Source organism: Amblyomma americanum, chromosome 2, assembly GCF_052857255.1.
Source record: "Amblyomma americanum isolate KBUSLIRL-KWMA chromosome 2, ASM5285725v1, whole genome shotgun sequence".
Taxonomy (NCBI): Eukaryota; Metazoa; Arthropoda; class Arachnida; order Ixodida; family Ixodidae; genus Amblyomma; species Amblyomma americanum.
Window position 1 is genome coordinate 74,763,281 of NC_135498.1, and position 25,090 is coordinate 74,788,370.

Here is a 25,090-nt window from a genome sequence, read left to right on the forward strand (position 1 = left end):
CACTGGTAGCGAAGGCTCCATAGACGCCCATTGGTCCAAAAAATGGCGGCTCGTGGGCACTCCAGCGCCCCCTGGATTTTGGGGGGCAAACTACGCAAACGTCACGTAGAATGACGTCACGCATACGTATGCTTTGGCGCGAATTATAAAGCGGTCTTTCTGTAGAATCCGCGTTTTCGAGCCCGTACCTCTCGAAGGTTGCTGCCTTTCAGCGCGCCCCAACCTTTGCCAGTCAAATGTGCTCGCCTTGTGTGCTCTAGTTCCTGCTAGTTATGGCCTTGTTAATGTGCAATTGGGAACGCAATGAATGTGACTGGTAAAGGAGGGGCAGCATAGAAAGGCAGCAACACTTCCAGACACTGGCGTGGCCGGGTTAGCCGGGTATCGAAACAAGGCCTGCAAAGACGCGCTGTAATGCACCGCACACTCATGAATAGGGGGCAGGTCAAGAGTGTTGTAAAAATACAAAATTTGCCAGGTTTTAATAAAATGACTTACCTCTTTCATAAAACAAGGTGCTAATATATTTTTTCTTTTCAATTGGCAGATTACATTCCAATTTTGTAGCTTTATCATTTCATTATATGAGTGTTTTGCCCCCCATCCTCTGGTTGTGCTGCAGTCGCGCTAAACCACTTTTCGGCCCAGCCTTCGCCACCACTTTAAATCCGCCTTGGTTACACCTGAACCAGAGATAAGAGCTTTTCAATACCGTTTTTTGGATTATGCGGTCATCTAGTTTGTTCCAGCCAACTAGCGTGCGATGAAAGAAAGAGTATTTAAGCGCATTGATTCTGTCATGAAAATATAGCAGAGTGAGGGCGTTGCCGCTTCTTGTAGCATTGCAGGACGAAGAAGTAATGTAGTCTGAGCTACAAAATTCAGTTGGCCTTTATATATTTTAAACATTAAGCTTAAATGAAAAATTCTACTTAATTCAGAAACTCGACTTAGTCCTGCTTTTACCTGTAGGATGAGTTCAGAAATATGTGTTTTGGCAATTTATTGAAAATAAACTTAGCGCCCTTACTCTGCACTCGTTCCACTTTTTGAAGGTTGAAACCTGTGTATATGTCCCAGATCACATGGGCAATCAAGGATCGGTTAAACAAAAATTTTAAAAGCCAGTAGCTTCGTGCAGCTGGAAGCATCCCGAAGCATCCTCTTGAGATCGTGTAATTTTGCCACGCGTTGTTGGATGTCCTGGAAACTTGGCGTTCCTAGTGAAGATTTTGAGGTATAGGCAGACCAAGGTAATCACATTCAGAAACATGTGTCAATAGATTTCCATTGCCGGTGTAGTCAAACATCAAGCGTTTCTTGTGTGTTATAAATAATACATCAGTATTCTGGTAATACATGTTTTGCACCACTGCATCAGGCGATCTAGTTCTGCATTTAGTTTCACCTAGTCAGTTATGAAATTTAGCACACAACACAACATGCAGTCGTCAGCGAAAAGCTGAATTTTCACATGATGTTCATCTACAATATCATTTATGAAATTTATGAGAGCAGTATCATCAAGGTAACCAGTAACCAGGTGGGATAGTTGGAGTGCATCAGACATAACTTAACCAGCAAAAGTACGAGAACAACAGGAGAAAAAGAACACAGGACAACGCTGGACTAAGAACTGAAGTTTAATCGACAGATGGCCAACCTAGGTCACCAATGCGCGCATGCGTATCAGACGCGCTAAAAAAACAAAAACACAGATGTGGTGAGTCACCGGAGAATAGGCACACTTCATGTTGTTGCAAACAACAAAAGGCAACTACTTTGCCTATCTACCTTACACGCGAACACTTCTCCTGAGGAAATTAAAATCCTTGTTCGTGAGTAGCAAAGACGGTGCACTGACGCACGTGTCATTGCCTTGCAGCCAAATATGACACGCTTCCAGAATTTGCCTCTTCTCCCTGTTTTTTTTCTTCCTTTTCCAATGACTCAAATGCTGTTAAAAGCCGGAAAACAGCTTTCACAATTCCTGCAGTGATGTGGATTATTTTGATTCCACACATTTCCCAGGGAATTGTTATGTGCACGATCATTTACGGTCATCACCGGGGTCATCACGAATCGTCGTTTCGTGATATACACATTGATATCCGAATTCGTCGAATTCGCGAATCATTCTTAAATTTTTTTCTCGTGCAGTGCATCGGGTCACAGCACTGGTCGCAATGTAAGTTATGAATGAAAGTTATGAAAGGAAAGCCTGTGCCTTTAGCTTTTTAAATGACCCCTTCAAGGGTCGAAATGATAAACTGCTGCCAGATATGTCTGAGTGTTGTGTTGGGTTTAATGGCACGTAGGCAGCTAAGGTAATCATGCGCCAAGCATACAAGATATGTTTAGCTTTGCGCCCCAGTTATACAAGTGTTGTCCACGCTTCTATAGACCAAGAGCACGGGTTTTGCTGGGCGTCCTGCAACTACCACCAACCGACGGTACAATAGAGGAAGTGAATAGATCTAGGCACGTTGGTAATTCTTCGTTACACTAAAACATAGCGCAAAACCACCACAGGACGAGGACTGGACAAGCGACACGACAAGCCGTAACCTTCTGTTGATCATTATTGCGTATGCGGAGCATATATATGCAAACTCAATTTGCATAAGAAAAGACGAACGTGCAGAAAACACATGAAATGCTGTCACTTGCCGTGTGCACCATGAAATCAAGCTTCCTCCTTGATAGGGCCACAGACTGCTTAGTGAAGCATTCGTCACCTGCGCTTGCTATCTTCGTAGCTTCCGCTATTCACCGAGTGAGGGTGGTAAGGTGGTTTTTGCGCCTAGTAATGGAAGCCTTAATCCCCTCCCCAAAAAGTGATAAAAACATTACAGCCATAGATCTTTGCATAACGCTCTGTCCGACCCATTGCAACGCGCGCTTCATTTCTGCACCAGCCTGGAAGCGGAGTGGCACTTCCGGAAAGGCGAACTGTTCACTCGACGATGGCTTCCGTCCTGAAAATCTGTACAGCTTCGCTTGCGGAACTGGTTGCGTATTTGTGGCGCAGCGTCTACCAGCTGCTGTTACAGCAATGGGACTACTGGCGGAGGCCGCGATGCCTGCCGCCGGTGAGAAACGACCTTCTGCTGCGCTCTGCGACATCACTCGCTGCAGATATCAGGACTGGCGAGGTGAGGCTCTGCTTTGTTTTGATTTTTTTCGCTGCTTTTACTGCTGCTCTTCGTTCAGCATATTTGCTGTTGTGTGAACAGCGCCGGCATCACTGTCGGCATAATATGACAGCAACAAAACCGGTTGTTGTTGTAGCAACGAAAGCCGTAAGCTTTTACCTGCTTGCCTTGTGATCGGAATCAGAAGAGAAAGGAATGAGAGCATCCGTCCCAAGGCACAGACGGGCTGGGTTCACCTCGAGCACATGACCGCAGAAGTAATACTGTTCAGTATGTGCCCCTCAATAACCCACCTTGGTATCGCTCTCAGTGGTCAGGGAATGCATGCTGCAGCTGTTAGGACATGTTAGGACGACGCGAAAGCTGATGCCGACCACGGACGCGAACACCGTTGATGAAAGGTTTGATGCAGGCCTGTTGGTGCAACACTTGAAGGTTGACGACCATGCCCTAAATATACCGGGCTGAATAACAAGAGACACAACAAGATAAATACCCTCTGGCGCACCGGCAGAATGAAATCTCGGAGCTGTGAGAAATGAATGTTTGTTTTCAGATGACTTCCTTTACATTACTTCTGAGCGTCCTGGTCTTATTTCATCGCCGAGTATCAACTACGCCACTGCTGCCGTTGCTCTTGTTTGCTTAGCTTATCAGCCATCCGGTAGCACTGGTGAATCTTCAAAAAAAAAACAGTCGTTGTGACTGAAAGCCGAAGCAACACACCGAGAACTGGGGCCAGTAATATGCTTTTCAATGAGTTTAATACCTTCATCAGCCCGAGCCGGTTTACACTGCAGCGGAGAGCACGCTCGGAGGTTCTTGCTTTATCTGTCACCGCTGTGCCTTGGTTTTGGGAGGAACCAAAGGGTGGGAAAGACATGTCGCATTTATTTTTATTTTTTTTGCCGCATAGCGTTACCTGCTTCTACAGGGAGCTTTTAGCGGCAGAACATACAGTAGCTTCCATTTTCGTGACCGAAAGCTCGAGTGCGCATATGTCTTTGTTAGGTCACGTGGGCAGAGACAACACAATGTAGGCGCTGCAATACATTACATCTTCCTTCTCCGTAACGTTGTTACGTCAGATATGGACGCCCCGAGCAACTCGAAGTTGGTTCGTCTGCACGGAGGCGCATACCGAATAAAATCAACTAAAGCCTAGGTTGGTTCTCATAGGAGAGACGGCATTTTGGGCTCAAGAAAAACCGGTAAAGCAAACCACAATCCCGGTGCTTAATTTACGCTTGCTGCGGGCACTGTGCGAAAGACTAAAAAGCCACAGATTTATCTTCTTTCAATTTTGAGCACGGTACAAAGAACTCTCGAGCAGGCTGTTAGTAGGCCGTGAGATTGGCTTGAAGTCTGTAGTACAATGGTGAAGTGACAAAGTCTGGAGCAAAGCACTCTTAGCATAAGCATGGGTTTCTGCATGAAGAAAATAAAAAGGGTTGATTAGTTGGCTGGGAATTTTTAGCAGTGCAGTGGTGAGCAGCCCTGCCTAGAGCGCGCCGACGGTGCTCTGCGGAGCTAGTCAGCGCCGTCTAACGTTAGGCTCGACGTATGAGTTATGCGTACCGTGCACATGCGTGGCAAAAACAGGCATGCCTGCTGATCGCTTCCTTGTCCAGCAACCGCCTTGCGAGTTCATTTCGTGCCGCCAGGGCCGCGCTGCCTGAATTTGTGAGGATGGCCACGGCATCGCCATGCCGTCGTGTTTCACAAGTGTAAGGAAAAGGCCAGAAAATCAAGAGCGAGTCATAGCGGATGATCGCGCGTCTTTGCACACGCACCGCTCGCCGCGGCCATAATGCTTTCAGCAGGCATCTGCGCTGCTTATTATCTACGAGGTACGGCGCATTGCGAGTCTGTTCAGACCGGGCAACTTGGCTGCCTCTGGAGCTTCTTATCCCGATATAAGTGAAGCTAATCTATGGGAAACTTGCGCTGAAGTTTGCGGTGCTGATGGATGGATGGATGGATGGATGGATGGATGGATGGATGGATGGATGGATGGATGGATGGATGGATGGATGGATGGATGGATGGATGGATGGATGGATGGATGGATGGATGGATGGATGGATGGATGGATGGATGGATGGATGGATGGATGGATGGATGGATGGATGGATGGATGGATGGATGGATGGATGGATGGATGGATGGATGGATGGATGGATGGATGGATGGATGGATGGATGGATGGATGGATGGATGGATGGATGGATGGATGGATGGATGGATGGATGGATGGATGGATGGATGGATGGATGGATGGATGGATGGATGGATGGATGGATGGATGGATGGATGGATGGATGGATGGATGGATGGATGGATGGATGGATGGATGGATGGATGGATGGATGGATGGATGGATGGATGGATGGATGGATGGATGGATGGATGGATGGATGGATGGATGGATGGATGGATGGATGGATGGATGGATGGATGGATGGATGGATGGATGGATGGATGGATGGATGGATACGGCTGAACCCTTTACATCGGGCGGTGGCTCAAGCCACCTAGCCATGTCTTGTGAAATTTTACTCCTGTCTTGCTTTTAGCCACCAATCAGATAACCTTCGCTTGGTTACTTCTAACCTCTTAAAATCCACTTTCCCTTCACTATCCCTAAACCCCAATGCCTTGGGTAAGTCAGCCCCGCTGCCTTCCACTGTAGGGTGAAGCCCTTTACAGAAAAGTATCAAGTGTTCAGCCGTTTCCTCCTCCTCTCCGCACGCAATGCACAAAGTGTCTATCTCCTGGTACCTGACTCTATACGTCTTAGTCCGCAAAACTCCAGTCCTGGCCTCAAACAACAAAGAACTTCCCCTACAATTATCATAGATATTTTCTTTGACAATTTCCTGTTTAAAGGTCCGGTATGTTTCTAGTGCCGGTTTCGTCAGCATCCCTGTTTTCCACAAAGCTCTCTCTGTTCCTTTAACCTTTTTCTTAACCGATAATTGCTGATTTGCCCCCTTACTGCTGTCCAGATATTTGCTTGTCAATTTTCTAGTTCGCTTTCTCCATTTCGTGTCAACATTCTTTATATACAGGTATCTGAAAACTTTCCTAGCCCACCGCTTTTCCTCCATCCTTCTCAATCGTTCCTCAAATGCTATCTTACTGCTAGCCTCTCTGCTCTCGAAAGACGCCCATCCCATATCACCCTGTACCCCCTGATTTGGTGTATTGCCATGTGCTCCCAAAGCTAACCTCCCTACTCCCCGTTGCCTAATTTCCAGCCTTGCTTGAAGATCTGGCCTCATACACAGGACCGCATTCCCGAAGGTCAGGCTAGGGACCATCACCCCTTTCCAGATCCCTCTTACCACCTCATACCTATTGTAATTCCACAGTGCCCTATTTTTCATGACAGCTGCATTCCTACTAGCTTTATTTATTACATATTTTTCATGCTCTGTCAGATACTCAACACTGTTATTTATCCACACCCCAAGATACTTGTACTCATTCACTACTTTTAGCACGAACTCCTGTATTCTATGCTCGCCGCCCTCTTCATTAAATGTCATGACTGCAGATTTTTCCTTACTATACTTGAAGCCTAATCTATCTCCCTCTGTACTGCATATGTCTAACAACTTCTGCAGGTCTTCCTTGTTGTCAGCCATTATCACTATATCGTCCGCATATATTAGTCCCGGTAATGTCTGTTTAATCAATTCCCCTTGCTTGAAAAAAGATAGGTTGAAACCTAGTCCGCTCCCCTCTAGCTTGGCCTCCAAACCTTGCAGGTACAACATGAACAACAAAGGGGACAGAGGACATCCTTGTCTAAGCCCCCGCTGTATCTCTACAGGCCCTGATACATTTTTTTCCCATTTTATGAGCACTCTGTTACCTCTATATATATCTTTTAAAAGATTAATTACTCCATTTTCCACATCCAATGTGCCCAATATGTCCCACAAATGCTCCTGAGTAACGTTGTCATAGGCTCCCCTAATATCCAGAAATGCTAGCAATAAGGGCCTATGTTCCTTTTCCGCAATTTCTATACACTGTGTCAATGAAAATAGATTGTCCTCCAACCTCCTTTGTTTCCGGAACCCATTCTGTAGTTCCCCTAGCACCCCCTCGTTCTCCACCCAAGCCTGCAGTCTATCCTTTATAATTTGCATCACCACCCTGTAAACCACAGACGTCACTGTTATGGGGCGATAGTTACTTACGTCTGCTTTGTCCCCCTTTCCCTTATATATCATGTTCATTCTACTTAATCGCCATTCATCGGGGACTTTCTCATCCACTATCATTTTGTTCACTACCTGTATTAATGTTTGCTTGGATTTTGGTCCTAACTTCTTTATCAACATAATCGGGATACCATCTGGTCCTGTTGATGTGCCACTAGGAACCTTCTTCTCTGCCCTTTCCCACTCTCCTTGCTCAAGTGAAGCTATTGCTGTAACCGGTCTATCCTCCTCCGATAAATTATGTACCACGTGCTTTGCTGAAAATATTTCCGTCATCCTTGTTCCTATGTGTTTTATTGCTTCATCCCCTTCTAGTCTAATAGCCTCATCTGTAACAATAAACCATTGTTCTAGCCTAGTTTTATTACTCATTGCATTTAGATGTTTCCAGAATTTTTGGGCTGCTTTTCTATCCTTTTTATTTACTTTTGACATCCATTGGGCACCCTTTCTTCTAATTTTCTCATTAATCAAATAGGATGCGTCCCTTCTACACTTTATGAAGGTATCCCATTTTCTGTCTACTTCGGGTTTTGGTTCCCCCCTCTTCTTGGAATATCTGTGTTCCTTGGATGCTTCCTTGCGCTTTTCTATTGCCCTCTTGACCTCCTCATCCCACCAACTCTTGGGTTTGCATCTTTTCCCTTTTAGCTTTACTCGCACCTTAGCTAGCTCTAGCTCCAGTAATCGAGTTAATTTGGTATAATTGCAGCGCCATAACACGCTGCCTTGTGAGAAGAGCAAGCAGTTTTGGGGGGTACTATTAGTACTTTTCCGCGCCGCCTTCAGGCGCTTATTGGCGTGAGCCTCCTCGCTCTGTCGAAGGCGTACGTGCCGTGCGTCAGCTATCTGGGCTACGCCTAGAGAAGCTAGGCAATGAATGCTGTCAGCCAAACGCTGGTATCTAATCGCGCAGAGTGTTCTCGCGTTTGCAGCGGCCCAAGCTGCTGACAAAAGCAGTTTTGTGTCACCGAATGGAACAATTGCAGTGCCACATTGGCAGCGCAGGTTCCCATACAGACATGACGAAAACAGGCACCAAACGACCAGTTAGGCCCAATTCTCGCACTCTTAGCCTGGTGTGTGTTTGAAACGCGCAATCACCCTCTATCACTTGCATTTGCTTGCCTAACTGCCTCGTGATCCGGGCAAAACGCGTTGGTTTTCCTGCCGCTGATACGTATCATTCAGCGCGGCCCTGGCGGCTTAAAGCGCAAGCACAGAGCGGAAATGAGGCCGAGGACCCAAGAGCAGGCGCCGCTTTATTTCGGCCCCACATGCGCACGGAACGCATAACTCAAACCCAGAACCTAACGTTAGACGAGGCTGACTTGTTCCGCAGAGCACCGTCGGCGCGCTCTAGACAGGCTGCTCACCACTGTAAAGTCGTACAGACAAACGCTTGTTTGTTTTTGCTGCAACACCAACAACAAACATTTAATGCATGAGGATTCGTAGAAGCAAACCTTTATTTCGCTCATGACAAAAAGAAACAGCGTGCTTTCAGGTCGATAGAGATTAACGACAGTCCGGAAAAGGAGTTCCTAGAAAAGACAGAGAGAGGGGACATGTATGGTAGAAAGAATGCCATCGTCGTTCATAGCCATACGAATCAGAAACAATACAGGCTCCAGTCTAGAGAGTACCACCCTGGTACCGTTTACCGCGAGCCACCACTGCGCATGCGTTGATGGACTTGGCTTACACCTGCGCCCTCAGCTGGCCGGCAGCTGGCGCCGTCGATACGCTCAGAAGCATCTGCATATCCTCATGCGCACAATGGCGGCGCGCTGTGGCCTTACGCGCTATGCTAAACTAAAACCACTTGATATTGAAAGTAGCGACCGTCTCCTCCACTGCCGCGCATTCTTCCTCGATTATCCTCGCCCGTCAGCATGCTTCGAAGGCCATCGCGCGCTCGCTGGCGCACGTGAGCGCGCCTAAGTTTTTGCTTTCATCACGCTCTATTAATAAACCCAACCACTAGAAATGAATGCGACTGACTCTACCACGAGCCACAGTTATCATGCAAGGGCGGTCAAACGCCCTAGTTGGTAGTTTATATTTGAAAAAAAAAATAAACAGCGCACCTTAATAAAAGGACAGGAGTTAGAGCTCACCCAGAAAGGCACCTTTTGTGTGATTCGCTCCTCAGTTGGCGTTTGACCTCGGAATCGCGGTAGAGTTTCGCGCAGTCGCGACGGTACAGCGAACGCCATAATCGCTCTAAAGATTACAACCGTTAGACGTTTGTAGCATACCGGAGACGTACAGCGGTTTACCGGACCCCTCTTGCGCAAGCGCAGTGGCATTGTTGGGGTGAGGGGGAGCCACTGTGCGTGCGCAGGAGGGGTCCGGTAAACCGGTATACGTCTCCGGTATGCTACAAACGTCTATTATCATGCCTAGACGGACCACATAGTATTACGCCGCACACAGCAGAGCTCTGGGGCACACGGCAGAGAGACTGCCGTATACGCTATGAAAATCAACTTTTTTTTTTCTGCGCTACGTCAGAAGCACGCGTGTTTGCTAGCAAGAAAGTTGACGTCCGCGATGCAAGCGTTTTTTTGTGGAAACCGATATTGATATCCAAAAATTAGAGGCTATAAGAGGCGCACTTTGCCCGCAAACAGTCGCTAATAGAACACACAGAGCAATGCCATCAAATGGAAAGGATGGCGCGCGAAACATCGCACGGTAATCGACGAATTAAGCAAGATTTTAAGCTTTCTGATTATCTTGCAAGAAGTTTCACTCTAGTTTACGTACCAAGAGTGCTCAGAACTTCGCCGAAGACGATATGCTTTTTCGGAACAAAGACCTTAACCGATATTGTGGATCCATTTATTTCTACGGCTGACGTCTTTTTTCCTCGAGCAGTCGCGAACAGCATGGCATTTTTACGCCGGATTCTGCATTGAAATGCTCCGAAACCGGGCATAACGCAGCACTAAAAGTAGAGTTCGAATTGTCAGCGCGTAGCTGAATGGAGCTCGACCCGCAGCAGAGGCAGACTAAAAAATAAAACACAAGTGAAACGATAATTTCGCGCGTGTTTCTCGGGCGACGGCTGGTGGGACCAATCATCGCACAGAAAGGCGCCGAACAAAGAGACGGGCGAGGAGAATGTCCGAGAGCCTGGTGCACGGCGGCAAAGTTCACATAAAGGCGCAACTTTCCAAACCTAGGGACTGTATGCTAAACGTCTCAATGTCGTAAGTACGCATCCCGTAAACTTATGAACCGAAAGTTTCACTACGTTTTCGCCGTGCGTTGGTGGTTGACCTTAAAGTGAGCCAGAGGTCATGTGTGGCTATAAGCCTTACCATATGTGGTCCACAATGGTGTCGCACCACTTGGCATTTGACCTTTGGATTTTCCGGTAGAGGGCGGTAGAGTAGTCACGTGACAATATATCTGCAAGTATCTGGACAGCAGTAGGGCGGAAAATCAGCAGTTATCAGTTAAGAAAAAGGGTAAAGAAACAGAGAGAACTTTGTGGAAAACAGGGATGCTGACCAAATCAGCACTGGGAACATACAGGATTTTTAAGCAGGAAATTGCCAAAGAAAATATCTATGATAATGGTAGGGGAAGCTCTTTGTTGTTTGAGGCCAGGACTGGAGTTTTGCGGACTAAGACATATAGAGTATGGTACATTGAGATAGACACGTTGTGCGTTGCGTGCGGAGAGGAGGAGGAAACTGGTGAACACTTGATACTTTTCTGTAAAGGGCTTCACCTTACAGTGGAACGCAGCGTGGTTGATTTATCCAAGGCATTGGGGTTTAAGGACAGTGAAAGGAAAGTAGATTTTAAGCGGGTAGAAGTAACCAAGCGCAGGTTATCTTATTGGTGGCTAAAATCAAGAGAAGAGTAAAATTTCGCAAGTCATGGATAGGTGGCTTGAACCACCGCCCGATTTAAAGGGTTCAGCCGTATCCATCATCCATCGACAATCGCGCGATGTGCGATAAAAATTGCCGTTGTGACATCAGTCTGAGGGGTATACGGGGCCTCCTTCATCGATGGAAATAAAATTCCTCTTCTTATAAGCCGGAGCCGTGCGCTTGACCTGGCCGCCGTGGAGGAGTACGGCGAGGAGCGAACGTAGAGCGCTCATTGGGTGGCCAACCTCTCGTGATCAACCTTTAAAGGGACAGGGAGGAGAACTCTATCAATTTTTTTTTGTTAGCAAAGTGTGATAGTTCGGCATTTCATGGCTTTGTTGCCGCTTGTCCGGGAGCGAAAGATGCATTTATTTCAGAGAAATTTGGATTCGAAGTTGAAAATTTTTTTCCCGCCCTCCGATTCAAACTCGGCGCACTCCTATGATGTCACAGCGTCCTCTAATGACGCCACAAGACGGAGTGACGTTAAACGTGACGTAAAGGCAGACTCCGTGATCTCTGGCAACTAGCGGTGCGGTCTAGCAGCAGTCAAAATGAAAGCTACCACCGCCGCACGTTGACGGCATCTATCGGGGGTCGCTACCGCCGCTTCGTTTACGTTTGCACCGGCGTGTTGCCAGCGCTACGATGGATCCCGTTCTCAAACCCGCCAACGAAGTTTGCGCAAAAACTCCGGCCTGCATTTTGGCGACGTACACAGCCCCACAGAGCATGCGATGCGTTAGAGGGAGCGCGGTTAGGTTAGGCGCCGGCAGGTCGTTTCTTTCTTCCTCAGTGAGCAGTCGTTGCTAATTAAATATCTTAACCCCAGTGCGGGGAATCGCGAGGGGCGAGGACAAGGTCGGCACGTCGCGCCTATCGGAGGCTGGCCGAGGCCTTGGGGCCAATGGATTGTGATTCCTTGAAAGGCGCTGTTGCACGGTGCAGCAGGAGGCGTCAAGGAGGTTTCTCACGGTTGCAAGCGCCAGGTTATTTTTTTTGCCACAAAAAACAGATTGGTGCTCAAGGGCGCTCGCATTATAAAGTTGGCGGATTGAAAGTAAAACCGATGCACGACGCTTCAACGGGTTCCGCGCGTTTCCGGAGGTACGGGGTCCACTGGATCGGGTTCTCTCGCCCACTTGCATGTACCTTCACATGTGTACTGTGAATGGATAAAATTAGCCGAGAGCTCGAAGAGAACAGCTCCGCGCTACTACTGAAGCTATTGAATGGTGCCGCAAACAAACGCGTTGAAGGAGAGCGGAGTCACGGTCTCTGCAGGTTCCAAATCTCTATTAAAGCGAAAGCTTTACTGGCCGCGAACTTGTGATTTCACCGTGGCGGTGCTCCGAGGAGGCACATGACGTCACAACGCGCGCCTCGCCGCGGAGCTGAACCGGTCTGGCCGAGGGCTGGCGCACTCGGCGCAAAATAGAGACGCGCTCCGAGTGTTTGCCAGTGCGGTCAGAGTTCGCGGAAGCCGCCGAAAGCGTCGGCGTTCAAGCGGAGTTGGAGTATGGAGGGTCTCGCTTTAGCAGACTTAACGACGCCGTGCAGCGCGCTACGCCGGCGTATAAATGCGCCTTAACGCAGCCTGCGCTTAACCGCTAACCAACGTATTCGGTGGCGGCATCTATGGGAGCCACTCAGCCTCCCCCCCCCTCCGCACACTCACTGAATAACAAAAAACCTGTGCCGAGGCTCGGAATCGAACCAGGGCCCTTGGCACTTGAGGAAAAGACGCTACCACTCCACCACGACGGCTAAAAGTTTAACCATGAATAAAGGCGCATCTAGTGAACGCACTCTTCCGATGCAGAAGTCTCCGCGCTTTCGCTACGTATATCCTGGCCTAACACAGCTAGGACATCCGCATTTTTTTCTTAACTGCCTCGCATCTTGTCTCCCGCCTCTAATAAACAATTTGCGTTAAGCACTTCAAAGTTGACTGGCACAGCCGGGAACGTTTCGCCGGGCAAGCTCTTTATGCTGCTAACTGCCGTGTACGATCACCGACTATCGTGCCGTCATAGTTTTTCATCGACCGTTGCGATCATCTGACCAGACTTAACAGGCTCTTTCAAAGGTTAACCATCACTTGAAGCGGCACTTGGAGTTTCTCGGCTGTTCGGCGCTTCTAAATCGAGGCGCAGCACAAACAAAACCACGGGGCACGCAAATCTCATAGACGCGAAGCGCCATTAAAAACCGAAACTCTCCTGGCCGTCTGTGGCGCCACCAAGCATTGGTTTTGTTTGCTTCCAACATTTATGTTATTTTCTGTCTGTCTTCCTTATGTGGTAAAAGTGCACTCTAGATTTCAAAACAAAGCTTACTTCAATGTTGAACCGCGCAACCTTCCTTTGTCAGCCTCAGAGATTCCTGACTTGTATAGAGTAAGGAAAATTCCTCCAAGGTGGCGTCTCTTTTCCTATTACGTCATCATGCGTGTACTTGCGAGATTGGCCTGTGGCGGCGATACCTGTAATTTGGTTCTTGCTATTTTCTACCTTACAGGAGCTTTGTTTTCATTAAAAGTTGCGTTTTTGGGATCAGGAGCTGGTATTTTAACGATACAAGCCAACTTCAATTTCTCCTCAGTGTCCCTTAAATGTAACTGCCCGCTGCCAGGATGGCAGGGTGGGAGCGCTGCCTATCCATTGTGCGGAAAGCACTCAATGTTACTGAAGCCAAGCCGTGTCTACTTGCCCGATACACCACAGCTTTCATTCTCTAACCGTTTTCAGCAATATTTAAATCACAGCTAATTTTTATTCACGACTTTATGCGCGCTTTGCTCGCCACACTCAATTGAACGCCAGGGATCCAGCTGAAGGGGCTCGACATCTAACGTTTCGTTTTAATTGCAGGTGGAAAGCGTCCGTCTGGTTTCTGCGTACATCGAACGCATCGAAGAGCTTCAGCCCTTCATCGATCCTGTCGTAGAGGAGCGTTTTGAGGAGGCGCTCCAGTTCGCTGAAGTAGTCGACTTTGTCGTGGAAAGTGGTGTCCTCAGTGTGCAACAGCTGAGAGAGGCGAAACCACTTCTGGGCGTGCCATTTAGTGTCAAATGCAGCATCGCCGTAAAAGGTGCAGTAATTTATTCCTCTGAAGCGCCCGATTAAAAACTTTTATTCTCTTCTTAGGCGGCATCTTTCAGTAGACCCGTCAGTGTTTCGATTAGTGTGACATATACAAGCCGGCGGAGTGGAATTACAGCCATTAAAGCAATAGAGAAGAAAAAAGTGGCAAGATAACATCAACTACAGATCCGTGGAATGACGATTGAAAGAATGTGCTAAAAATTTTGTAATCCTGTATTTCCGATGCCTCATGACCAGAAATGAAACGAAGTGCGCAATAACGCTTATATGACGCCAATAGAAATGAAAGGCGACGTCAAGTGCTTCTAGACTGATCAGCTTACTGTCTGTTGTCGACAAGATACGTACTAAAGTGGCTGCTATCAGGATCAGATCAGCGTAGGACTCCAAGCAGCGATACAAATGGACTTGTTTCCAGGAAGAGTATTCGAAAGCAAACCATGATTACATTATTCGCTCTGTAATGAAATGCGAGGATTAGATTGTTTTCATAAAATCTTCATGCCCACTGAAAGAGAATTTGTGTTCAATTATCACCAGTCACTCAAGCACAGTGCAACCAAAGTTTGAATCAAAGCTATATAAATATTTGGAAAAACATTTACATATGCTGCACAGCTACTGTATTTCACCACAACAAAAGTGACATAATATGGGTGAAAAAACTTTTCGGCAATGAGTTCGAAATCTCTAGACTTCTAATTACGGCGTGTGTATTCATGAGCTCGTTCAGGGAGGACTACGGATAAACGAATGAATCATAACAGCTCCGTAATGTCGAACTTGGTGACCATATTGCTCTTCCAATTATTTCGCTGATTAAATGCGGCGCATGACTTCGGTGGACGTAATAGGGGCGGTGATAGCGTCATCGAGGCATGAACAACGATGAGGGCGAAGTGCAGTGCTTGTGCGGAGTGTGGGAAGTGGAAGAAGTTTGTGTTTTCGTGCTGGGCGCCACTACATTGTCTAGAAATATTCTAGGCACTGTAGCGCCGCTTGCCGCTCTTTGTTCGGCTGCGTCGGGGCCAATTGTTCCTCTCTTTAAACAACCACCGTTGGCGCGCGCGTCTTTTCGTTATAGTATTGGTGGTGATGCTGGGTATTGGTCCCAGTACCTATCTCCTTATAGTATTAAACTGACACCATTTTCAGCCTGCGCTCAAGAACGACGGCTCGTTGGAGCTCAAGTATCGTCTGCGTCTGGCATATTGCGAGTACCTGAACATCAGACAATGTCGACACAAGGCTACGTTAAACACAAGTCGTTGTGTTTAGATTTCTACTTCGTGTTTTTTTAGCCTTTATCTCTTTCCCCCTCGACGACGTTGACGTTCTCACAGTAGTTACCGCGCCTTTCTAAAGAATGTTATATAAGAACATTCTTCCTACTTATCCCTCTATACCCCTTCTTCTCTGAAGGTAATGGAAGATCTGGCCGAAAAAAAATGAGAGCAATCGCGTCGGGCTGAGCTCCCGAGAAAATGAATGTTTTCGTGTTCCAGCTGGCCGTGACTAGCGCTAGCTCCACAGTGGAAGTTCATACATGGTTCTCGTGTTTCTCGGCTGGTGTTAGGCTATTTGCGTTTCAGTGAGTACGGGTGAAATGATGATGCGCCCAGTTAACGTCGCAAAACTAAAAAGAACCACCTCACCACCTCGTCCTCATCATCATCATCAGTCTGACTACACCCACTGAACGGCAAATGCCTCTCCCGTGTCTCTCCAATTAACCATGTTCTTTGCCAGCTGCGCCCACCCTATGCCTGCAAAAACCTCTTAATCTCATCCGCCCGCATAACCTTCTGCCGCCCCCTGCTACGCTTGCATTCTCTTGGAATCCACTCCGTTACCCTTAAGTTCCAGCGGTTATCTTGCCTTCGCATTGCATGCCCTGCCCAAGCCCATTTCTTCCTCTTGACTTCAACTAGGATGTGATTAACACTTGTTTGTTATCTCACTTACTCGGGCCGCTTCCGGTCTCTTAACATTACACCTACAATTTCATTTCCATGGCTCGCTGCGTTGTCCTTAACTTAAGCTGAACCCTTTTCGTTAGCCTCCCCTTTTCTGCCCCGTAGGTATCCTATTATCTTTGTGCGCCTTCAATGACTTCCTGATCTGTTCCGCATCTTGCTCTGACATAGTGCTCGAAAAATATTGCAGATGGATAATAAAGCCCCATGAGTATTCTACAAATTCGCAGATGGTTTACACCGCGATCTCGTTTGCAAGCCCTATAATGAGTGCCTTAAAAAAGCTTTAGGAACAGTTCGACGTTGCTTGGACTGTATAATTTGTCAGGCCGGCCTTTTTTGCACATTGGAACGAATCGGCTTGACTGCCATACAAAAAAGAATGCGCCCGACCGGTCCGGTGCCAGCACCGGATGGCACTAGGATTGCATTTTGCGCGCACTATAGCCACACCAGTGAATCCTCGTGTGAACACCAGAATACCACAATGAACCCTCTGCAACGTTTTCGACTCAGTCAGGAGAGGAAAATCGCAAGTCTTCCTTGCAGCTATGCGGCAACACGCCGGTTCGTTGCGGCGACGTGGGCAACTCGCCGTGGAGGACGCCCCCTCAGTGGCCCGGATGTGTTTGGCCGGCGCCATCCCACTGGTGCTGACCAATCTGCCTGGAGTCGGTAGCGGTGAGTCGGATGTCACTAATTAAAACTGACACAAGTCCTGACGTTGCCTGCAAGGGAAGTCAGCTTTCGAAACGGCACTTCTCCACAGACCTACGTCTTGTTACACTGGGAGAATACCCAGACAATTGTTCAACATTTATGATATCCACTTTAGCGATTTACTAAAGAAATGGTACGAAGGGGACCTGCCCTTCTGTAAGCACATTTTAAAAAGGCATCGCAACAATCACGCATACTGGAGTATGCCCACCTTACCTGGAGATCAGCAACTAGATTAGGCTGTTGGTGCCAAGTAGCGAACATCTCGTAACTGTACGGTGATAATTCAGATTTGTGATTTTGAGAGGACTCTCGAGAGATTCTGCGCGAACGTGGTTATTATCATGGCGGCCTCTTCTTGACTGCTTCAAAATCTGACTTATAAAATGCTTCCTCCGCTTCCTGGGATCAACGGGAAATTCGAATTTCCCGCGGTGATTTTATATGTTGGGCGATGAACACGACGCGTGCTGGCAACGGTGAAAAACTAGAAGCGTTCGTTGAGATTTTCCGGGCTTCTGACTGCATCATAGTTCGTACACTACGAGCTCGCTACTATTGCAAAATACGCCGGAGCATATCATTACGACCAGACTACATTTCTGACTTTAATGTGCAAAACTTCTGATACGTGTAGAAATTAGAAAGAGCTTGTAAAATAGTCTAAGCAAACACAATACCAATGGTGCTCTAGATTTGTTTGCATCATATATTGGTTGTGCAATGCAGATCTTGTAAAACTAGTTGCCTTCCTGGACAGCCGCATACGTATATAAATTTCGCTAGTCGGAAGAACGGTGATAATGCCACGAATCTTTGTAATCCATCTGTTGTCTCAGCTAGCCAGTGGCGACGACTCATGAGATACCGTGATTGTCATTCCGAGACCTTTTATATCTTTTGCAAACTGCCTTCGTTGCATCTTCAAAGCTGCCATCACGCCGCTCTACCATTTGGTTTGTGTATGCAAGACGCGACCAGATTTGTCTCGAATGATCGGCCCCAAGCGGAGCCGATTCTACGATGTTCCAGAATGTTCTGGTAACTTTACATGCCTTAGCTCTAAAGTTCGCTGTCAGATTTAAATTGAGCATGGCTGAGAGTGGCGGGAATTCATTTCGACTAACGCTGAGCACGTTTGTTCTTTTCGCCGCCGCCGAGTCATTCAGTCCATTCCGGGCGCAGGTGAGCCCCAATAAAGTTTTCTTTTCGAAGAACTCTTAACTTTGGTCCTCACTGCTTCGACTGCCGTCGCCACTAAGTCACAATATTATGTCTCTAGCAACGAAGGCAGTTTGCAAAAAGGGCTTTAATGTCTCGAAATGACGACCACGGTTTATCATGAGTCGTTGCCACTGGCTAGCTGAGACAACAGATAGAGAGGGTGTCTGTAAACACACGCTGCTTGTTATTACAGGTGGCGAAGCCTCTCTCCTGGCTTCAGCGGGCTCTCTGATAGGACTGGGCACAGACTATGGCGGAAGCGTGCGAACGCGGTCAGCCTATTGCGGGATCTTCGGCCACAAGCCAACAGATGGTGAGTCCTGGCCGTATTTCAACGATGCACTCTCTGTACTCGCAATGTTCAGTGTATCAACACCTCCGGGAGCCCGAGAATGTCCTTTCGATTATGGTGGTGCTTGTGGTAAGGAAACAATAAAATTGCGCACTCATGTATGGTTCTGTAACTTTAATCGCTTCGAATTTCAGCACGTGGAAAATTCTGGCGGCTGTGCTGAATTGTATGGCCGTATTTGTTTTTGTTTTCACTGTGTCGCTCATTAGATAGCGTTACCGAACAGAAAGTGGCGTTCATCAGAGTCGTCTAACTTTGGCGAAGGTACTGTAGTGACAGGCATAGCAGACCGCACCGAAAGAAAGAACCTCACATTGAAGACCCAGTGCTTTAAAGTAACTAAGGCCGCCTTGTTAAAAGTGGTTTACATGACATAGTCTCCTCACCAACAGCGCCAGTGCTGGTCTTCGATTGTGTGGTGAGCATTTTTTTTCTGTCCATATTTTCGCAGGAGCTGGGCCAAACATCGGACGCTCGCCACTTGAGGCACAAAACATACGAGATGATTGTATTTGCCCCATGGCCAGGTATGCAGAGGATTTGCCTCTGCTCCTGAAAGTTCTTGCAGGAGGTTCAGCAGATCACCTCAGGCTGGACCAGGAGGTGTGTATTCAGCGCAAGAAATTTTCTGAGCCCATCAGCGAACATGCATTCTCGTCTGCGCGTTGCATCAAAATGATAGGGTTCATGATAGAGCAGAAGCGCAACTCCGGCTACTTTAGTCACTCATCGCATCTCTCGCGCCTATTGGACTCAGTATGGGCTGCCAACAAACAGCCTGTTTGTTTTGGTCATAGCGCTTAATAGTGCTCATTGCAAATGCACTGATGCTTTAACACCGTCGCCTCGCCGTGGCCAGCGAAACGACGGGCAGCATCGAACGGATCGAAGTTCACTGTCGGCTCATGCGGCAGCTCGACACTGACGGGGAAATTTAATGTGAAAAAAAAACTAACGCTTGCAACAACATCGAACTGCTTATTCTAACAATTTTGTTTTAACTTCACTTAATTTGTTTCTTTTTAATCTAAAGGAAATAAGGAGAACATTGGCTCGTCAAATAGCTTCCAGTTGAAACTGTAAATTTGCTGCTGCGCTTGAAACGTTCGCGATGTCTTGTGCAGGTTGACCTGACTGCGCTCAAGGTGTTCTTCACAGAAACCGATGAAAGCCTTCATCCGAACCACGCCGCCACAGAAGCTCATCAGGGTGTGGAGAAGGTGAGTACTATTACTGCAGTTCAACCAAGAAGCCACACAGACACCTCAACAAGTGCATCCGCCTCATTGCGCGAAATGTATCTGTGAATAGGATGTGAAGGAGATACGGACAAAAAAAGAATTTTTTAAGTCGCTTGCTGTCTTATTTTCATCGACAGCCTTAAGTTTACCGAGTTTGTCAATGAATAAGAATTTCAAGGACAAAATCATTTCCTGGCCTTTGTTAACGGCCGACATTTGAAATCAACAACACCCACAGTGAAGACTTTTTCATAGTTTATAACAACTCATGTGAGAGCCAGCGATTGTGAGGCTGGATGCGCAGGAACAAAGCTACAAAAGTTCGCCACTTACGGTCGCTTCAATGCTCAGTGGTAAAACCATTAATTTTGTTTGAAAAACTTTTTAATCCACTTGCTACTTTAAATAACATAAATTTGTATTGTCGTTTACATGTGGAAAGCGAGAACCAAGAGATCACCTTTTCCACACGCTTTTTTTTTTCGTAGAAGTTAACCGCGCCTTGCAATCATTATTTGCTATAATCAGGGGATGGAAGGCATCTCGAGAAATGTAAGACCGCTATAGCACAATTGTTGTCGGTTGAGTGCATTTGATTATTATCACATCCGCCCGACTCATTTCAGTGACAGGGAGGGCGTGGGACCATTAAGAAGTGCTCAGAGAATCATATCGAAACGGAATTTGAATGGAATTAGAATGTTTTTAATGTGTCCGCATGCGTTCGTTTTGGAATGTTCCATATGACACCCGCACGTGGAATCATTAAAATGCGGAGACTGTGTGATGTTGAAAGAATACAAGCATCTTGGTTCTTTCCGTGTTGTTTTCGCACGGACTCTGCGCTATGTACGGGACGCAATTCAGAGTCCGTATGTGTTCTGCCCTGTGCATGCATATTACACGCACAGACTGCACAGACTCCTTTTGTTCGGTTAAAGCCACATGCACAAAATACCGTATTCGTCTGGAATGCCAATAGTAGAATTTTCGTGACTATATATTTTCGTGAATATGAATTTTCGTGAATATATATATATATATATATATATATATATATATATATATATATATATATATATATATATATATATATATATATATATATATATATATATATATATATATATATATATATATATAAAAAAGCGGGAATTAACAATGAACAAACATTCCGGTACTTTACTGATCGACCTAAGTAGTTAGAACCTAAGTAGAAACACGTTGTATGCTAAGCATGGAGACCCAACTCTGACCGTACTGGACTCGTTCGTTCACTTGTGTTCTTGAACTCTTAATTAACAAATAAATAGGGGCGGTCATTTTCAGTCCACCACCCTAAGCATCAAATCTCCAATTAAAAATGTCATGCGAGGTGTGAACTACCCTATGGGTGGGGCTCAGCCTCTAACCCAGGGTCCAGCTAGCAACACAAACCAAATAAAAAACAAATACATCAATCTCTCTCCAATAAGGGTTTCACACCCTCTCCCGTCGGGGGCTTTCTTCCGACTCGCCTCCCGCAGCCGCATATCCGCTCGCGTTGCTAGTCACATTGTTGACACTGGTGCGCTCCAACCCGTCAACCGTGTGAGTCGCCGTAATTTCTTTTTCGGGCACCCTTTGCGGCTTCGGCAAACTAGATAAGGAGCGGTCCTGTTTCTCACGCATTGGGGCAGTATGTCAAAGCGACGCCGTAATTGCTCTAACAGGTGTTCGTCACTGCCATCCTTGAAAGACGACTCTGTTAGGCCACGCGGCAGTGCGGGCAACTGTGGGACATCGGGCTTCTCTCTGACAATAGCCTACGGCGTAAGGAGGTCCCATGAAGACTGCGGCGGTGCGTCAAAAGACCCTCTTCAATTCACTTCTGCACTGTGCTTGCGGGGCATCTCGTTTGCAATGGAAAGCCGCTTCCGCGGGTGCAGGCGTCCTGCAAAGCAACACAGCTAGAAATGAGCGGAGGCTTTTGAATGCCATTCTAGCATTATTGCACACTAACAGAATTCTGAGAAGCGCGAAGCGTTACACGGAATGGTTATAAAGAAATGCGGCGAGGATTAGTTTACTTTTCTTTCCGGGAGTTTGAATTGCTTCGCTAAAATGTTCAGGAGCCAATAATATGAAGTATGGAATCGGTGGAATGTTTGTTACAATGCACCTTGCGGCTGTATGGGAGTGCTCAAGTTTTCCTGAGGGACAGCACCTAAAGCAATACAAAAAAACTGTTTTTAGAACAATTACCTGAAATGACTCACAAGGTCAAACGCAACTTAGCTGCGTGGTGGTATGGACCAAGCTGCGGTTGTATAACCACGTGATCATGACTATGACCACTGGGTACCTGACCTTGACTTTTGATTTGAGACAGTGGAGGCCATGATTAACAGAGCTTTCGCTCGTATAACAAGGTTCAAGCCATGCTGAACCCCAGCCACTTTTTTTTTCTTCTCGTTATATAGGTTACACGGCATCTTCAGGAAGCAGCTGGCTCAGACATTCGCCTGCTGCAAGTACCAGAGCTTCAGCATATATTGTTCACGTGGTTCAATGTGGCTGCCAAGAGAAGGCCCCGACTGCTCGGGCTCAACGCGGAGAAGGCGTTTAACGATTTTCTGCGTACACTCCGGATAGCGGGGCGACGCAGGTTAGACCAGTTTATTCTCGTTAAGATATGCATGGCGGTGACCTCCCGGTTCCCCACAAGGCGTGAAGCAGCAGCGTTCTGCTCTTCCGTCGGCGCCCTGGGCCACCGCCTAGAAGAGTCGCTGGGTGACGACGGCGTCCTCGTCCTGCCGGTGGCTACGCGCACTGGTTCTCTCGATCTAGACATGCTGTCCATCGATTCGGCAGGAATGACTGCTCTGTTCAGTATTCTCAATGTGCCCGCGACGGTGTGCCCGGTTGGGAAGTCAACGAGCGGACAGCCTCTGGCTGTTCAAGTGGTGGCGAACAGAGGCAATGACCGGCTCTGCCTCGCTGTGGCAAAGGAGATCGAGCGGCACTTCGGCGGATGGATTCTGCCTTGAGTGCGCAACTGAACGCGAATTATCTTTGCACGAAGGGTTACATGCATCACCGGACGTTTGTTAAGTATTTCAGACTGTCGCACGCGGGAGTAATGTGGCTCTAGTTTGGAACCGTTTATGAAATAAATTTTTCTTTTTACACCAGCAAAAAGTGGTATTCGACCTCATAAATTGACACAGGATAACCTAGTAACGTTGCTATCCACCGACCGCCATTCTCGAGCGACTGAGTGGAACATGTTGTATGAAAATGAATACGCGCAGTACTGCCCAGATGTTGAGCAGGGATATTTGTTGTTTTTGACTTCCAAACGCCATGGTGGTATACCAGCCCGACTGCAGTGTCGGCGTGTTTTAAGTCAAGCATACTTGTTTAGGATCCGCATCGCATATGCTGGCTTCTCTTGCAATCACCGAACCTGATGTGCAAGCGAACCTAGGGTAGATTTCTGGATAATCTTGGGAGGGGTGGTTGTGAATGAGGCGTTCTTATTTGGACAACGGAGTTCTTGAAAACTTTACAGAAAAGAAAAGATTAGGGCTAATGCCGTTTTCCCGAATAAAATTTCTCCCTCGGGTTTATGGAATGCCCGGTCGCACTGCCCCTCCTAGCCACCATTTTCTTTGCTCTTGAAACACCTTTACCTCAAGCGTTGACTCAGGGAAACCTTGAAATGGTATTTTCCATCCATGGGAAAATATAGTTTAGTTGTGCTACTTAGTGCCGGATGAAGCCCACTGGAGCTTCAGTGGCACATCGAGGGAGCCATTTGAATATAAGTACTTGCGATGCATAAAAAGGAATTTCATATGCCATCGAGTTATTAGGTGTCTTTTATCCAAGCGAAGACAACTATGGGACAAGTTCTAGGTGATAGTTGACGCTCCGGAGGAAGCAGCAGCAGTTTTGCCCGATAGGCGTTACTTTTGCAAGAAGCACTGTAAGCGTCTTCCGCTTATATATAAAGACTAGCATTAACTGCGCGTGGTCTAATGTTATCTACATGCTTCAATGCTCCATTTGTCAGAAACAATATATCAGAGAAACATGGAAATCAATGAGCGCAAGACTGAATGGTCATCGAGCTGACACGGCAAGGAACCTACAGATAGCAGTGGCGGAACATTCTAATCAACGCAATAACAATTTCGATGACCTTAAACTGTTCATTCTTCAATTAGGCTTCAGATCTGCAAGGGGCAGAAAATAAAGAGACTTTCCTAATTCACAAATTTAAGACCTTACAATCAGCAGAGATTAACATATCCAGAGGAAACAACTTTGATCTTTCAGGTACAATCCGTAACTGGCGTAATTCTTTACACAGGTCTTGCACATGATGAGAGTATTTACCAGCACTCCTTTTACCAGCATCGCTTCTTTCACCTTGCCTTTCAAGCACGACCTGTCCTTTACCCCCTCAATGACAATTTTTCTTCTTTCTTCATTGTCCACTTTTATCTTTTCCTTGTGCCCATTGAAACATTACAGGCATTGTATACTATTATGCACATTAAGCCATTGTCCCGTCTTCGATTTCCAAGTTAACTGGACCTATGTCCTTCCCTCTTCCAATCTATCAGACTACATACTATTACCACTCCTTTTCCCATCAAAACTTTCCTGTATCCAGTAATTAACTGCCTGTGTCTTGTCCACTCCCCCGTAGTGGGTATGTGCCAGCAACGTCTCAGGCCTTCCTTCCTTCCTTGTGCCCTGCTTCTCTTGCCATCACTTCTCAGGAACACTTGTCTTCCGCATTCTTTTCCAACTGCCCCCCCCCCCCCACGCTTACCATTCCTTTTATGCTGTCTGTTTTCTCTTTTTCTAGTATTATATTTCTACCGTTTTTTTGTTCTGCCATGCTGTCTAACCTCCTATCTGAGTTTCTCAGGTCAACACAGTCCGTCCTACCAAGCCACCTGTCGCAGCCTGTCACACAGCCTTTCAAGCTTACGCCCGCTATTTCTCCAAGCTCCACACTCCTGGATTCCTTTCCGAGGAGCTGGCATTTGCTTTTCACAGTTTTGCAGGACAACCAGTTAATCGACTTTAGCAGGCATCATGCCTGGACAAGATTTACCCTGCCCATCCTAAAGCCATTATCATTTCACAGCCTCCTCCCCCCCCCTCCGGGCTCTCCTCCTCGGAGGGATG

The 25,090-nt window shown here is 47.0% G+C and overlaps 1 protein-coding gene across 1 annotated transcript; it reads left to right on the plus strand.

The window, feature by feature from the left end:
* The first annotated feature begins 2,966 nt into the window (after positions 1 to 2,966).
* LOC144119793 (fatty-acid amide hydrolase 2-A-like) lies at positions 2,967 to 22,932 on the plus strand. Its single transcript, XM_077652333.1, has 7 exons — positions 2,967 to 3,155; positions 14,157 to 14,376; positions 16,916 to 17,047; positions 18,504 to 18,623; positions 19,114 to 19,265; positions 19,787 to 19,882; positions 22,366 to 22,932. The coding sequence occupies exons 1-7, from the start codon at positions 2,967 to 2,969 to the stop codon at positions 22,930 to 22,932; spliced, it is 1,476 nt and encodes a 491-aa protein (XP_077508459.1).
* Positions 22,933 to 25,090: the final 2,158 nt, after the last annotated feature.

Coding starts and splice junctions, on each gene's coding strand:
- LOC144119793 (XM_077652333.1), top strand. CDS start 2,967: ATGGCTTCCGTCCTGAAAATCTGTACAGCTTCGCTTGCGGAACTGGTT. Junction 3,156..14,156: donor CAGATATCAGGACTGGCGAG/GTGAGGCTCTGC, acceptor TTTTAATTGCAG/GTGGAAAGCGTCCGTCTGGT. Junction 14,377..16,915: donor ATGCAGCATCGCCGTAAAAG/GTGCAGTAATTT, acceptor TCTTCCTTGCAG/CTATGCGGCAACACGCCGGT.